Source organism: Oncorhynchus keta, chromosome 1, assembly GCF_023373465.1.
Source record: "Oncorhynchus keta strain PuntledgeMale-10-30-2019 chromosome 1, Oket_V2, whole genome shotgun sequence".
In the NCBI taxonomy this organism is placed as follows: domain Eukaryota; kingdom Metazoa; phylum Chordata; class Actinopteri; order Salmoniformes; family Salmonidae; genus Oncorhynchus; species Oncorhynchus keta.
The window spans coordinates 94,570,277-94,586,008 of record NC_068421.1 but is presented as its reverse complement, the minus strand read 5'-3'; the positions used below and the strand labels follow the sequence as shown (position 1 = coordinate 94,586,008).

At 44.6% G+C, this 15,732-nt stretch overlaps 1 protein-coding gene across 28 annotated transcripts in view; it reads right to left on the bottom strand.

The window, feature by feature from the left end:
* Positions 1-15,732, bottom strand: part of LOC118382189 (sushi, nidogen and EGF-like domain-containing protein 1) — a 170,197-nt gene that overhangs the window by 9,251 nt on the left and 145,214 nt on the right. For 27 of the 28 annotated variants that reach the window (XR_008067639.1, XR_008067640.1, XR_008067642.1 and 24 more), the window contains exons 23-28: positions 8,584-8,862; positions 8,237-8,378; positions 7,848-7,930; positions 7,590-7,682; positions 7,298-7,414; positions 3,189-3,276 (exon numbers count right to left, since the gene is read on the bottom strand). Coding sequence is in view for 2 of the 28 variants with exons in the window: in XM_052467182.1 (XP_052323142.1) it covers positions 3,189-3,276; positions 7,298-7,414; positions 7,590-7,682; positions 7,848-7,930; positions 8,237-8,378; positions 8,584-8,862 (802 nt within the window). In the remaining 26 variants the exon portion in view is untranslated. Of the gene's footprint in view, positions 1-3,184; positions 3,277-7,297; positions 7,415-7,589; positions 7,683-7,847; positions 7,931-8,236; positions 8,379-8,583; positions 8,863-15,732 lie in introns of those variants that run through there. The other variant, XM_052467216.1, reaches the window with a different exon arrangement.

Below are 15,732 nucleotides of genomic sequence, written 5' to 3'. Positions count from 1 at the left end.
AATGATCTCGCCATCACGGTTGACAACTCCATTGTGTCCTCCTCCCAGAGCGCTAAGAACCTTGGCGTGATCCTGGACAACACCCTGACGTTCTCAACTAACATCAGGCGGTGTCCCGTTCCTGTAGGTTCATGCTCTACAACATCCGCAGAGTGGACCCTGCCTCACACAGGAAGCGGCGCAGGTCCTAATCCAGGCACTTGTCATCTCCCGTCTTGATTACTGCAACTCGCTGTTGGCTGGGCTCCCTGCCTGTGCCATTAAAACCCTACAACTCATCCAGAACGCCGCAGCCCGTCTGGTGTTCAACCTTCCCAAGTTCTCTCCGTCACCCCGCTCCTCCGCTCTCTCCACTGGCTTCCAGTTGAAGCCCGAGTCATCCGCTACAAGACCATGGTGCTCGCCTACGGAGCTGTGAGGGGAACGGCACCTCAGTACCTCCAGGCTCTGATCAGGCCCTACACCCAAACAAGGGCACTGCGTTCATCCACCTCTGGCCTGCTCGCCTCCCTACCACTGAGGAAGTACAGTTCCCGCTGGAGCCCAGTCAAAACTGTTCGCTGCTCTGGCCCCCAATGGTGGAACAAACTCCCTCACGACGCCAGGACAGCGGAGTCAATCACCACCTTCCGGAGACACCTGAAACCCCACCTCTTCAAGGAATACCTAGGATAGGGTAAGTAAGGGTAAGTAATCCTTCTCACCCCCAACAAGATTTAGATGCAAGTGGCTGTTCCACTGGTTGTCATAAGGTGTATGCACCAATTTGTAAGTCGCTCTGGATAAGAGCGTCTGCTAAATGACTTAAATGTAAATGTAAATGAGGCTATATACAGGGTATTACGGTACAGAGTCAATGTGGAGGCTATATACAGGGTGTTATGGTACAGAGTCAATGTGGAGACTATATACAGGGTGTTACGGTACAGAGTCAATGTGGAGGCTATATACAGGGTATTACGGTACAGAGTCAATGTGGAGGCTATATACAGGGTATTACGGTACAGAGTCAATGTGGAGGCTATATACAGGGTATTACGGTACAGAGTCAATGTGGAGGCTATATACAGGGTGTTACGGTACAGAGTCAATGTGGAGGCTATATACAGGGTATTACGGTACAGAGTCAATGTGGAGGCTATATACAGGGTATTACGGTACAGAGTCAATGTGGAGGCTATATACGGTACAGAGTCAACGTGGAGGCTATATACAGGGTATTACGGTACAGAGTCAATGTGGAGGCTATATACAGGGTGTTACGGTACAGAGTCAATGTGGAGGCTATATACAGGGTGTTATGGTACAGAGTCAATGTGGAGGCTATATACAGGGTGTACCGGTACAGAGTCAATGTGGAGGCTATATACAGGGTATTACGGTGCAGTGTCAACAGGGTACCGGTACAGAGTTGCACAACCCTTGTGGTGCAAACATGGGGAGGCTATATACAGGGTATTACGGTACAGAGTCAATGTGGAGGCTATATACAGGGGCTACCGTTACAGAGTCAATTTGGAGGCTATATACAGGGGGGTACCGGTACAGAGTTGAGGGGGGGGGGCGGCAATGCAAACAGTCTGCTCCACTACAGCCCTGCCCTGTGGATGAGAATGGGGGCATGCTCAGGGTCCTCCTTTTCCTGTAGTCCACAATCATCTCCTTTGTCTTGATTACGTTGAGGGAGAGGTTGTTATCCTGGCACCACACGGTCAGATCTCTGATCTCCTCCCTATAGGCTGTCTCGTCGTTGTCGGTGATCAGGCCTACCACTGTTGTGTCATCGGCAGGCTTAATGATGGTGTTGGAGTCGTGCCTGGCCGTGCAGTCATGGGTGAACAGGGAGTACAGGAGGGGGCTGAGCACGCACCCCTGAGGGGCCCCAGTGTTGAGGATCAGCGTAGCAGACATGTTGTTTCCTACCCTTACCACCTGGGGGCGGCCCATCAGGAAGTCCAGGATCCAGTTGCAGAGGAAGGTGTTTAGTCCCAGGGTCCTTAGCTTAGTGATGAGCTTTGAGGGCACTATGGTGTTGAACACTGAGCTGTAGTCAATGAACAGCATTCTCACATAGGTGTTCCTTTTGTCCAGGTGGGAAAGGGCAGTGTGAAGTGCAATAGAGATTGCATCATTTGTGTATCTGTTTGTGCAGTTTGCAAATTTGGGTGGGTGTAAGGTTTCTGGGATAATGGTGTTGATGTGAGCCATGACCAGCCTTTTAAAGCATTTCTTGGCTACAGTCGTGAGTGCTACGGGTCGCTAGTCATTTAGGCAGGTTACCTTAGTGTTCTTTGGCACAGGGACTACGGTGGTCTGCTTGAAACATGGTATTACAGACTCGGACAGGGAGAGATTGAAAATGAAGACCCTTGCCAGTTGGTCAGCGCATGCTCGCAGTACACGTCCTGGTAATCCGTCTGGCCCAGCGGCCTTGTGAATGTTGACCTGTCTTACTCACATCGGCAGCAGAGAGAGTGTTCGCACAGTCTTCCGGAACAGCTGGTGCTCTCATGCATGTCTCAGTGTTATTTGCCTCGAAGCGAGCATAGAAGTAGTTTAGCTCGTCTGGTAGACTCTTGTCACTGGGCAGCTTGCGGCTGTGCTTCCCTTTGTGGGCTGTAATAGTTTGAATGTCCTGCCACATCCGACGAGTGTCAGAACCGGTGTAGTACGACTCGATCTTAGTCAGGTATTGATGCTTTGCCTGTTTGATGGTTCATCGGAGGGCGTAGCGTGATTTCTTATAAGCTTCCGGGTTGGAGTCCCGCTCCTTGAAAGTGGCAGCTCTTGCCTTTAGCTCAGTGCGGATGTTGCCTGTAATCCATGGCTTCTGGATGGGGTATGTACGTACGGTCACTGTGGAGACGACGTCATCGATGCACTTATTGATGAAGCCAATGACTGATGTGGTGTACTCCTAAATGTTTGACACTCACAGGTAACACTACTATTACTACTGCTGCTACTACCGCTTCTACTACTACTAATGCTACTACTACTACGACCGATGATGCTACTACTACTACTACTACTACTGCTACTAGTCTAGTACTACTGATACTACTATTACACAGTATATATTATATGCATCTGTAAAGGCTTCAGTATACCGAGATTGAGGGTGACATCAGTCCTGACAGGTACACACATGCACAGGATAGCACTGTTGTCCACTGTTTGACACTCACAGGTAATGGCAGACTTCACCCACCCAGACGGGCATGCTCTTGGTTTCAGAGTAGAGGCGGGTACACGGGTGGGGCACTCGTTGGCAGACTGCAGTCGGGGTTGCGGCAGGGCAAAGATAAACAGAGAGAAAGGTATTAAAACACAGAGAATCTTTGGACCAGAGGAAGCAACAGTTACAAGGCTGTTAAATGAGAGATGAGGGACTGGGGAGAGAGGACGGAGGAAGGGGGAGAGGAAGGTATGGAAGGAGGAAGAGAGGAAGAAGGGAGGCAGAGAGGAAGGTATTGAACAGAGCAATACTCAATCATTAGGCATCAACGCCAAAGGAACTGAATAATATTAAGAAATGCTATAGATGGAAGGAAAGTAGTGTGGAAACCCACCGTAAAAACAATTAGGCAACAACCAATTCAATCCCTTTTAAACAACTTCCTGGACAAAACGTTCCACTGTAATAGTGAAGGTGTAAACTTGTCAGAAAAAAAACTTAACAGTATATTTGACCTCTCAGCTTCCCTATCAAAAAATAAATAAATTCACACAGATAACCGAATAAAATGAACAACAATGACAAATGGTTTGATGAAGAATGCAAAAACCTAAGAAAGAAATTGAGAAACCTGTCCAAACAAAAACATAGAGACCCAGAACACCTGAGTCTACGCCTTCACTACGGTGAATCAGTAAAACAATACAGAAATACACTACGGACAAAGAAGGAACAGCACGTCAGAAATCAGCTCAATGTAAGTGAAGAATCCGTAGACTCTAACCACTTCTGGGAAAATTGGAAAACACTAAACAAACAACAACACGAAGAGTTATCTATCCAAAATGGAGATGTATGGGTAAACCACTTCTCTAATACTTTTGGCCCTATAACAAAGTACAAAGAGCAAAAAACATATACATGATCAAATACAAATCTTTGAATCAACTATTAAAGACTACCAGAACCCACTGGATTCTCCAATTACATTGAATTAACTACAGGACAAAATACAAACCCTTCAACCCAAAAAGGCCTGTGGTGTTGATGGTATCCTTAATGAAATGATAAAATGTACAGACCACAAATTCCAATTGGCTATACTAAAACTCTTTAACATCATCCTCAGCTCTGGCATCTTCCCAAATACTTAGAACCAAGGACTGATCACCCCAAATTTGACCCCAATAACCACCGTGGGATATGTGTCAACAGCAACCTTGGGAAAATCCTCTGCATTATCATTAACAGCAGACTAGTTAATTTCCTCATTGAAAACAATGTACTGAGCAAATGTCAAATTGGCTTTTTACCAAATTACCGTATGACAGACCACGTAGTCACCCTGCACACCCTAATTGACACACAAACAAATCAAAACAAAGGCAAAGTCTTTGTTGACTTCAAAAAAGCTTTTGACTCCATTTGGCATGAGAGTCTGCTATACAAATGATGGAAAGTGGTGTTGGGGGGAAAACCAGCACCTAGATCTTCTACACAGATTCTGTCAGACCTGGGCCCTGACAGAAAATCTCAGTAAGACAAAAATAATGGTGTTCCAAAAAAGGTCCAGTCGCAAGGACCACAAATACAAATTCCATCTAGGCACCGTTGCCGTAGAGCACACAAAAAACTATACATACCTCGGCCTAAACGTCCGCTCACCAACCACGAATTCACGAAATGGGACAAACACCAAATTGAGACTCTGCATGCAGAATTCTGCAAAAATAGCCTCTGTGTACAACGTAGAACACCAAATAATGCATGCAGAGCAGAATTAGGCCGATACCCACTAATTATAAAAATCCAGAAAAGAGATGTTAAATTCTACAATCACCTAAAAGGAAGCGATTCCCAAACCTTCCATAACAAAGCCTATCATCACCTACAGAGAGATGAACCTGGAGAAGAGTCCCCTAAGCAAGCTGGTTCTGGGGCTCTGTTCACAAACAGACCCTATAGAGCCCCAGGACAGTAACACAATTAGACCCAACCAAATCATGAGAAAACAAAAATATAATTACTTGACACATTGGAAAGAATTAACAAAAAAACTAGAATACTATTTGATCCTAAACAGAGAGTACACAATGGCAGAATACCTGACCACTGTGACTGACCCAAACTTAAGGAAAGCTTTGACTATGTACAGACTCAGTGAACAAAGACTTGCTACTGGCTCTCAAGAGAAGACAGGCGATGTGCAGACTCAGTGGGCATAGCCTTGCTATTGAGAAAGGCAGTTGTAGGCAGACATGGCTCTCAAGAGAAGACAGGCCATGTGCTCACTGCCCACAAAATGAAGTGGAAACTGAGCTGCGCTTCCTAACCTCCTGCACAACGTATGACCATATTAGAGACACATATTTCCCTCAGAATACACAGATCCACAAAGAATTCAAAAACAAACCCGGTTTTGATAAACTCCCATATCTACTGGGTGAAATTCCAGTGTGACATCACAGCAGTAAGATTAGTGACCTGTTGCCACAAGAAAAGGGCAACCAGTGAAGAACACACACCATTGTAAATACAACCCATATTTATGTGTATTTATTTCCCCTTGTGTACTTTAACTATTTGTACATTGTTACAACACCCTATATATATAATATTGCATTTGTAATGTCTTTATTGTTTTGAAACTTCTGTATGTGTAATGTTTACTGTTCATTTTTATTGTTTATTTCACATTTGTTTATTATCTACTTCACTTGATTTGGCAATGTTAACACATGTTTCCCATGCCAATAAAGCCCCTTGAATTGAATTGAATTGAGAGAGAGAGAGAGAGAGATATAGGACAGAAAGATCGGGAGGGAGAGAGAACAGAGCGATAGGGGGGAGAGAGATAGAGAGAGATAAGGAGGGAGGGGGAGAACAGAGAGATAGAGAGGGAGGTAAGGAGAGTAAGGACAGAGAGGGAGGGAGAGAGTGAGTGAGGACAGAAAGAAAGGTTTTTGTCTGAGAGGAGAGAGATTGGGAGGGCGGTAAGGGAGAGACAGGACAGAGAGATAGGGAGGGCGGTAGGAAGAGACAGGACAGAGAGATAGGGAGGGCGGTAGGGAGAGACAGGACAGAGAGATAGGGAGGGTGGTAGGGAGAGACAGAACAGAGAGATAGGGAGGGAGAGAGTGAGGACAGAAAGGTTTTTGTCTGAGAGGAGAGAGATTGGGAGGGCGGTAGGGAGAGACAGGACAGAGAGATAGGGAGGGAGAGAGAGAACAGAGCGATAGGGGGGAGAGAGATAGAGAGAGATAAGGAGGGAGGGAGAGAACAGAGATAGGGAGGGCGGTAGGGAGAGACAGGACAGAGAGGGAGGTAAGGAGAGCGAGGACAGAGAGATAGGGAGGGCGGTAGGGAGAGCGAGGACAGAGAGATAGGGAGGGCGGTAGGGAGAGACAGGACAGAGAGGGAGGTAGGGAGGGCGGTAGGGAGAGACAGGACAGAGAGGGAGGTAAGGAGAGCGAGGACAGAGAGATAGGGAGGGCGGTAGGGAGAGACAGGACAGAGAGATAGGGAGGGCGGTAGGGAGAGACAGGACAGAGAGATAGGGAGGGCGGTAGGGAGAGACAGGACAGAGAGATAGGGAGGGCGGTAGGGAGAGACAGGACAGAGAGATAGGGAGGGCGGTAGGGAGAGACAGGACAGAGAGGAATGAGTCTGACTGAGGGTGTTTGGGGGAGGAAATGCATTGAAGAGAAAGTGGTGGGGAGGGGAGGGAGAAAGAGAGAGATAAGGAGGGGAGGGAGATAGAGAGAGATAAGGAGGGGAGGGAGAAAGAGAGAGATAAGGAGGGGAGGGAGATAGAGAGAGATAAGGAGGGAGGGAGAGAACAGAGATAGGGAGGGTGGTAGGGAGAGACAGGACAGAGGGATAGGGAGGGGAGGGAGAAAGAGAGAGATAAGGAGGGGAGGGAGATAGAGAGAGATAAGGAGGGAGGGAGAGAACAGAGATAGGGAGGGCGGTAGGGAGAGACAGGACAGAGGGATAGGGAGGGGAGGGAGAAAGAGAGAGATAAGGAGGGGAGGGAGATAGAGAGAGATAAGGAGGGAGAAAGAGAGAGATAAGGAGGGAGAAAGAGAGAGATAAGGAGGGAGAAAGACATAAACTTACACAGCTCACACTGCCTGCCCTTGAACCCAGCTGCGCAATTGCAGATGTATGAGTCGCTCCCCTTCTCACACGTACCCCCGTTCAGGCAGGGCAGGCTCTGGCAGTCCCGGGACGACTCTGAAACACAGCATACTGTTGTCAGGACCCCAAGCAGAGAAAACCAGCAGCTCGGGTTTCACTAAGGCTGCATACGTCCCAAATGACACCCTATGCTCCTTATTGTCCACTACATTTGACCAGTGCCTTACAGACAATTTCTGATTGATTCTCTGTCCTGCTGTAGAGAACCTACCAGGCCCCTCCTCTTCCTCCTTCCTCTCTAGGGCAAGGCCGATTTGATTAGTTGTCTTCTCCATCTTCTGGAACTGAATAGGAAGCTCAGGCTCTGCAAGGCAAAAAAAAAAAAAAGGATGAACTGTTTCTGAGGAGGTATTGAGCGAGATATATTGACGCTTCACAAAGTTCTTACTTGTGTCAGATCACACCATCATCATCACTGTTAAAGAGACTGTTTTGCACTATGATATACGGGGGTTATGATACTACTTACTAGTGCGGTGTCTGACGACCTTTCTGGGCAGGCTCGTGAACTTAGCTGTTATCCTACCCCTTCCATCAATCAGTTCTGTGTATCTGGAAGAGAACAGACGATGGCTGAAGCTTTTAGAGATACAAGACAGATAGAGCCTGAGAGAACCAACCTTGTCTAGTTAGCATGAAATAGTCCGTTCACAATTTAGCAGTGGAAGAATAATTTCTACAATACGTGCGCAACACTGCGCTCTAGTGTCTCATAGCCTTGATAACTTAACCCCCTACCGTCTCTCTCTCTCTCACTCACTCACTCACTCACTCACTCACTCACTCACTCACTCACTCACTCACTCACTCACTCACTCACTCACTCACTCACTCACTCACTCACTCACTCACTCTTACCTGGGCATCTCTTCAGAGTGCTCTCTCTCTCCAGTCACCCCCAGGTCCTGAGGTTCAGACGGGGCTAGTGTATGACTCACAGGGGTCCCCCCGACAGACGGTCTCTCCCTCGTCCTCCCTCCCCGTCGCTCGTCCATCGGTACTGGTCCAGGTAGAGTTAAAGTTAGTTGCATAGGAAGTGCTAAAGGAAAGCTTTTCAGACTGAAACAGACAAAACGATTGTCCTAGAATGGTAGAAGTCTCATTCTGGGCTCTAAGCAGAAGTCAGAGCATTACAATGTGAAATCTCAAGAGTAGTGTATGTTAGAGCTGTAGCCTATAGAACAGTCTGGAAGCAGAGCACTCACATGTGGTGAAGGCCAGGTGTTGTGGTACACTGTGAATCTGTTCCTGTCCTGTGTTCCTAACAGCCATGAGGACTAGGTGGTAGTGTTGTCCTGGGGAAAGCTCTCTTAGGGTATATGTTCGCAGCTTCCCATTGGGTAGGAAGCGACTCCGGGTGCTCAGGCCTCGCGTCACATTGACCACGAAGCCGTCTGGCAGGTTCCTGGGATGGGGATCCCACGTCACCAGGGCGGAGTTGGAAGTCACATGGGTCAGAGACAGGTTCTGAGGGGGGAGGGGTCCTAGAGGGAGGGAGGGGGGGGGGGGCACAGAGAGGACAGTCTGTCTGTATGCTGACAGAAACAGTTGTGACTAGAGGTCCAACAGACCCCAAAATTCTTAAATCCGGGTCAAAAAATTCAGACTTTTGTCTCGGATCTGGAACGGGTCTGACATAATTGCCACAGGTCTCGGGTATGTGCAATTAAAATGGATTTACCAACTGGAGAGAGAGAGAAGCCTTGGCCTTTTCATAGAAGTAAAAAGGAAAGTTAGAGGAGAAAGAGGACAGTGAAAGGAAGACGACAAGGGGAACGTCCTCGAAGGACAAGGGGAACGTCCTCGAAGGACAAGGGGAACGTCCTCGAAGGACAAGGGGAACGTCCTCGAAGGACAAGGGGAACGTCCTCGAAGGACAAGGGGAACGTCCTCAAAGGACAAGGGGAACGTCCTCGAAGGACAAGGGGAACGTCCTCGAAGGACAAGGGGAACGTCCTCGAAGGACAAGGGGAACGTCCTCGAAGGACAAGGGGAACGTCCTCGAAGGACAAGGGGAACGTCCTCGAAGGACAAGGGGAACGTCCTCGAAGGACAAGGGGAACGTCCTCAAAGGACAAGGGGAACGTCCTCGAAGGACAAGGGGAACGTCCTCGAAGGACAAGGGGAACGTCCTCGAAGGACAAGGGGAACGTCGTCATAGGACAAGGGGAACGTCCTCGAAGGACAAGGGGAACGTCCTCGAAGGACAAGGGGAACGTCGTCGTAGGACAAGGGGAACGTCCTCGAAGGACAAGGGGAACGTCGTCGTAGGACAAGGGGAACGTCCTCGAAGGACAAGGGGAACGTCCTCGTAGGACAAGGGGAACGTCCTCGAAGGACAAGGGGAACGTCCTCGTAGGACAAGGGGAACGTCGTCGTAGGACAAGGGGAACGTCCTCAAAGGACAAGGGGAACGTCCTCGAAGGACAAGGGGAACGTCCTCGAAGGACAAGGGGAACGTCCTCGAAGGACAAGGGGAACGTCCTCGTAGGACAAGGGGAACGTCCTCAAAGGACAAGGGGAACGTCCTCGAAGGACAAGGGGAACGTCCTCGTAGGACAAGGGGAACGTCCTCGTAGGACAAGGGGAACGTCCTCGTAGGACAAGGGGAACGTCCTCGAAGGACAAGGGGAACGTCCTCGAAGGACAAGGGGAACGTCCTCGAAGGACAAGGGGAACGTCCTCGTAGGACAAGGGGAACGTCCTCGTAGGACAAGGGGAACGTCCTCGTAGGACAAGGGGAACGTCCTCGAAGGACAAGGGGAACGTCCTCGAAGGACAAGGGGAACGTCCTCGAAGGACAAGGGGAACGTCCTCGAAGGACAAGGGGAACGTCCTCGAAGGACAAGGGGAACGTCCTCGAAGGACAAGGGGAACGTCCTCGTAGGACAAGGGGAACGTCCTCGAAGGACAAGGGGAACGTCCTCGAAGGACAAGGGGAACGTCCTCGAAGGACAAGGGGAACGTCGTCATAGGACAAGGGGAACGTCGTCATAGGACAAGGGGAACGTCGTCATAGGACAAGGGGAACGTCCTCAAAGGACAAGGGGAACGTCCTCGAAGGACAAGGGGAACGTCCTCGAAGGACAAGGGGAACGTCCTCGAAGGACAAGGGACATCAGGGACATCACTGTATATATGATATTATCACCATACGTTACTGTCAGGGACATCACTGTATATATGATATTATCACCATACGTTACTGTCAGGGACATCACTGTATATATGATATTATCACCATACGTTACTGTCAGGGACATCACTGTATATATGATATTATCACCATACGTTACTGTCAGGGACATCACTGTATATATGATATTATCACCATACGTTACTGTCAGCTACAGGCATCACTGTATATATGATATTATCACCATACGTTACTGTCAGGGACATCACTGTTTGGGTATGATATTATCACCATACGTTACTGTCAGGGACATCACTGTATATATGATATTATCACCATACGTTACTGTCAGGGACATCACTGTATATATGATATTATCACCATACGTTACTGTCAGGGACATCACTGTATATATGATATTATCACCATACGTTACTGTCAGGGACATCACTGTATATATGATATTATCACCATACGTTACTGTCAGGGACATCACTGTATATATGATATTATCACCATACGTTACTGTCAGGGACATCACTGTATATATGATATTATCACCATACGTTACTGTCAGGGACATCACTGTATATATGATATTATCACCATACGTTACTGTCAGGGACATCACTGAGCTATATGATATTATCACCATATTTACTGTCAGGGACATCACTGTATATATGATATTATCACCATACAGTTACTATCAGGGACATCACTGTATATATGATATTATCACCATACGTTACTGTCAGGGACATCACTGTATATATGATATTATCACCATACGTTACTGTCAGGGACATCACTGTATATATGATATTATCACCATACGATACTGTCAGGGACATCACTGTATATATGATATTATCACCATTTTAGGTGTCAGGGACATCACTGTATATATGATATTATCACCATATTTACTGTCAGGGACATCACTGTATATATGATATTATCACCAGGTGTCAGGGACATCACTGTATATATGATATTATCACCATACGATACTGTCAGGGACATCACTGTATATATGATATTATCACCATACGTTACTGTCAGGGACATCACTGTATATATGATATTATCACCATACGTTACTGTCAGGGACATCACTGTATATATGATATTATCACCATACGTTACTGTCAGGGACATCACTGTGTATATGATATTATCACCATACGTTACTGTCAGGGACATCACTGTATATATGATATTATCACCATACGTTACTGTCAGGGACATCACTGTATATATGATATTATCACCATACGTTACTGTCAGGGACATCACTGTATATATGATATTATCACCAGGTGTCAGGGACATCACTGTATATATGATATTATCACCATACGTTACTGTCAGGGACATCACTGTATATATGATATTATCACCATACGTTACTGTCAGGGACATCACTGTATATATGATATTATCACCATACGTTACTGTCAGGGACATCACTGTGTATATGATATTATCACCATACGTTACTGTCAGGGACATCACTGTATATATGATATTATCACCATACGATACTGTCAGGGACATCACTGTATATATGATATTATCACCATACGTTACTGTCAGGGACATCACTGTATATATGATATTATCACCATACGTTACTGTCAGGGACATCACTGTATATATGATATTATCACCAGGTGTCAGGGACATCACTGTATATATGATATTATCACCATACGATACTGTCAGGGACATCACTGTGTATATGATATTATCACCAGGTGTCAGGGACATCACTGTATATATGATATTATCACCATACGATACTGTCAGGGACATCACTGTATATATGATATTATCACCATACGTAGGTGTCAGGGACATCACTGTATATATGATATTATCACCATACGTTACTGTCAGGGACATCACTGTGTATATGATATTATCACCATACGTTACTGTCAGGGACATCACTGTATATATGATATTATCACCATACGTTACTGTCAGGGACATCACTGTATATATGATATTATCACCATACGTTACTGTCAGGGACATCACTGTATATATGATATTATCACCATACGTTACTGTCAGGGACATCACTGTGTATATGATATTATCACCATACGTTACTGTCAGGGACATCACTGTATATATGATATTATCACCATACGTTACTGTCAGGGACATCACTGTATATATGATATTATCACCATACGTTACTGTCAGGGACATCACTGTGTATATGATATTATCACCATACGTTACTGTCAGGGACATCACTGTATATATGATATTATCACCATACGTTACTGTCAGGGACATCACTGTATATATGATATTATCACCATACGCTACTGTCAGGGACATCACTGTATATATGATATTATCACCATACGCTACTGTCAGGGACATCACTGTGTATATGATATTATCACCATACGTTACTGTCAGGGACATCACTGTATATATGATATTATCACCATACGTTACTGTCAGGGACATCACTGTATATATGATATTATCACCATACGTTACTGTCAGGGACATCACTGTATATATGATATTATCACCATACGATACTGTCAGGGACATCACTGTATATATGATATTATCACCATACGTTACTGTCAGGGACATCACTGTATATATGATATTATCACCATACGTTACTGTCAGGGACATCACTGTATATATGATATTATCACCATACGTTACTGTCAGGGACATCACTGTATATATGATATTATCACCATACGTTACTGTCAGGGACATCACTGTATATATGATATTATCACCATACGTACTGTCAGGGACATCACTGTATATATGATATTATCACCATACGTTACTATCAGGGACATCACTGTATATATGATATTATCACCATACGTTACTGTCAGGGACATCACTGTATATATGATATTATCACCATACGTTACTGTCAGGGACATCACTGTATATATGATATTATCACCATACGTTACTGTCAGGGACATCACTGTATATATGATATTATCACCATACGTTACTGTCAGGGACATCACTGTGTATATGATATTATCACCATACGTTACTGTCAGGGACATCACTGTATATATGATATTATCACCATACGTTACTGTCAGGGACATCACTGTATATATGATATTATCACCATACGTTACTGTCAGGGACATCACTGTATATATGATATTATCATCATACGTTACTGTCAGGGACATCACTGTATATATGATATTATCACCATACGTTACTGCCAGGGACATCACTGTATATATGATATTATCACCATACGTTACTGTCAGGGACATCACTGTATATATGATATTATCACCATACGTTACTGTCAGGGACATCACTGTATATATGATATTATCACCATACGTTACTGTCAGGGACATCACTGTATATATGATATTATCACCATACGTTACTGTCAGGGACATCACTGTATATATGATATTATCACCATACGTTACTGTCAGGGACATCACTGTATATATGATATTATCACCATACGTTACTGTCAGGGACATCACTGTATATATGATATTATCACCATACGTTACTGTCAGGGACATCACTGTATATATGATATTATCACCATACGTTACTGTCAGGGACATCACTGTATATATGATATTATCACCATACGTTACTGTCAGGGACATCACTGTATATATGATATTATCACCATACGTTACTGTCAGGGACATCACTGTATATATGATATTATCACCATACGTTACTGTCAGGGACATCACTGTATATATGATATTATCACCATACGTTACTGTCAGGGACATCACTGTATATATGATATTATCACCATACGTTACTGTCAGGGACATCACTGTATATATGATATTATCACCATACGTTACTGTCAGGGACATCACTGTATATATGATATTATCACCATACGTTACTGTCAGGGACATCACTGTGTATATGATATTATCACCATACGTTACTGTCAGGGACATCACTGTATATATGATATTATCACCATACGTTACTGTCAGGGACATCACTGTATATATGATATTATCACCATACGTTACTGTCAGGGACATCACTGTATATATGATATTATCACCATACGTTACTGTCAGGGACATCACTGTGTATATGATATTATCACCATACGTTACTGTCAGGGACATCACTGTATATATGATATTATCACCATACGTTACTGTCAGGGACATCACTGTATATATGATATTATCACCATACGTTACTGTCAGGGACATCACTGTATATATGATATTATCACCATACGTTACTGTCAGGGACATCACTGTATATATGATATTATCACCATACGTTACTGTCAGGGACATCACTGTATATATGATATTATCACCATACGTTACTGTCAGGGACATCACTGTATATATGATATTATCACCATACGTTACTGTCAGGGACATCACTGTATATATGATATTATCACCATACGTCTGTCAGGGACATCACTGTATATATGATATTATCACCATACGTTACTGTCAGGGACATCACTGTATATATGATATTATCACCATACGTTACTGTCAGGGACATCACTGTATATATGATATTATCACCATACGTTACTGTCAGGGACATCACTGTATATATGATATTATCACCATACGTTACTGTCAGGGACATCACTGTATATATGATATTATCACCATACGTTACTGTCAGGGACATCACTGTATATATGATATTATCACCATACGTTACTGTCAGGGACATCACTGTATATATGATATTATCACCATACGTTACTGTCAGGGACATCACTGTATATATGATATTATCACCATACGTTACTGTCAGGGACATCACTGTATATATGATATTATCACCATACGTTACTGTCAGGGACATCACTGTATATATGATATTATCACCATACGTTACTGTCAGGGACATCACTGTATATATGATATTATCACCATACGTTACTGTCAGGGACATCACTGTATATATGATATTATCACCATACGTTACTGTCAGGGACATCACTGTATATATGATATTATCACCATACGTTACTGTCAGGGACATCACTGTATATATGATATTATCACCATACGTTACTGTCAGGGACATCACTGTATATATGATATTATCACCATACGTTACTGTCAGGGACATCACTGTATATATGATATTATCACCATACGTTACTGTCAGGGACATCACTGTATATATGATATTATCACCATAC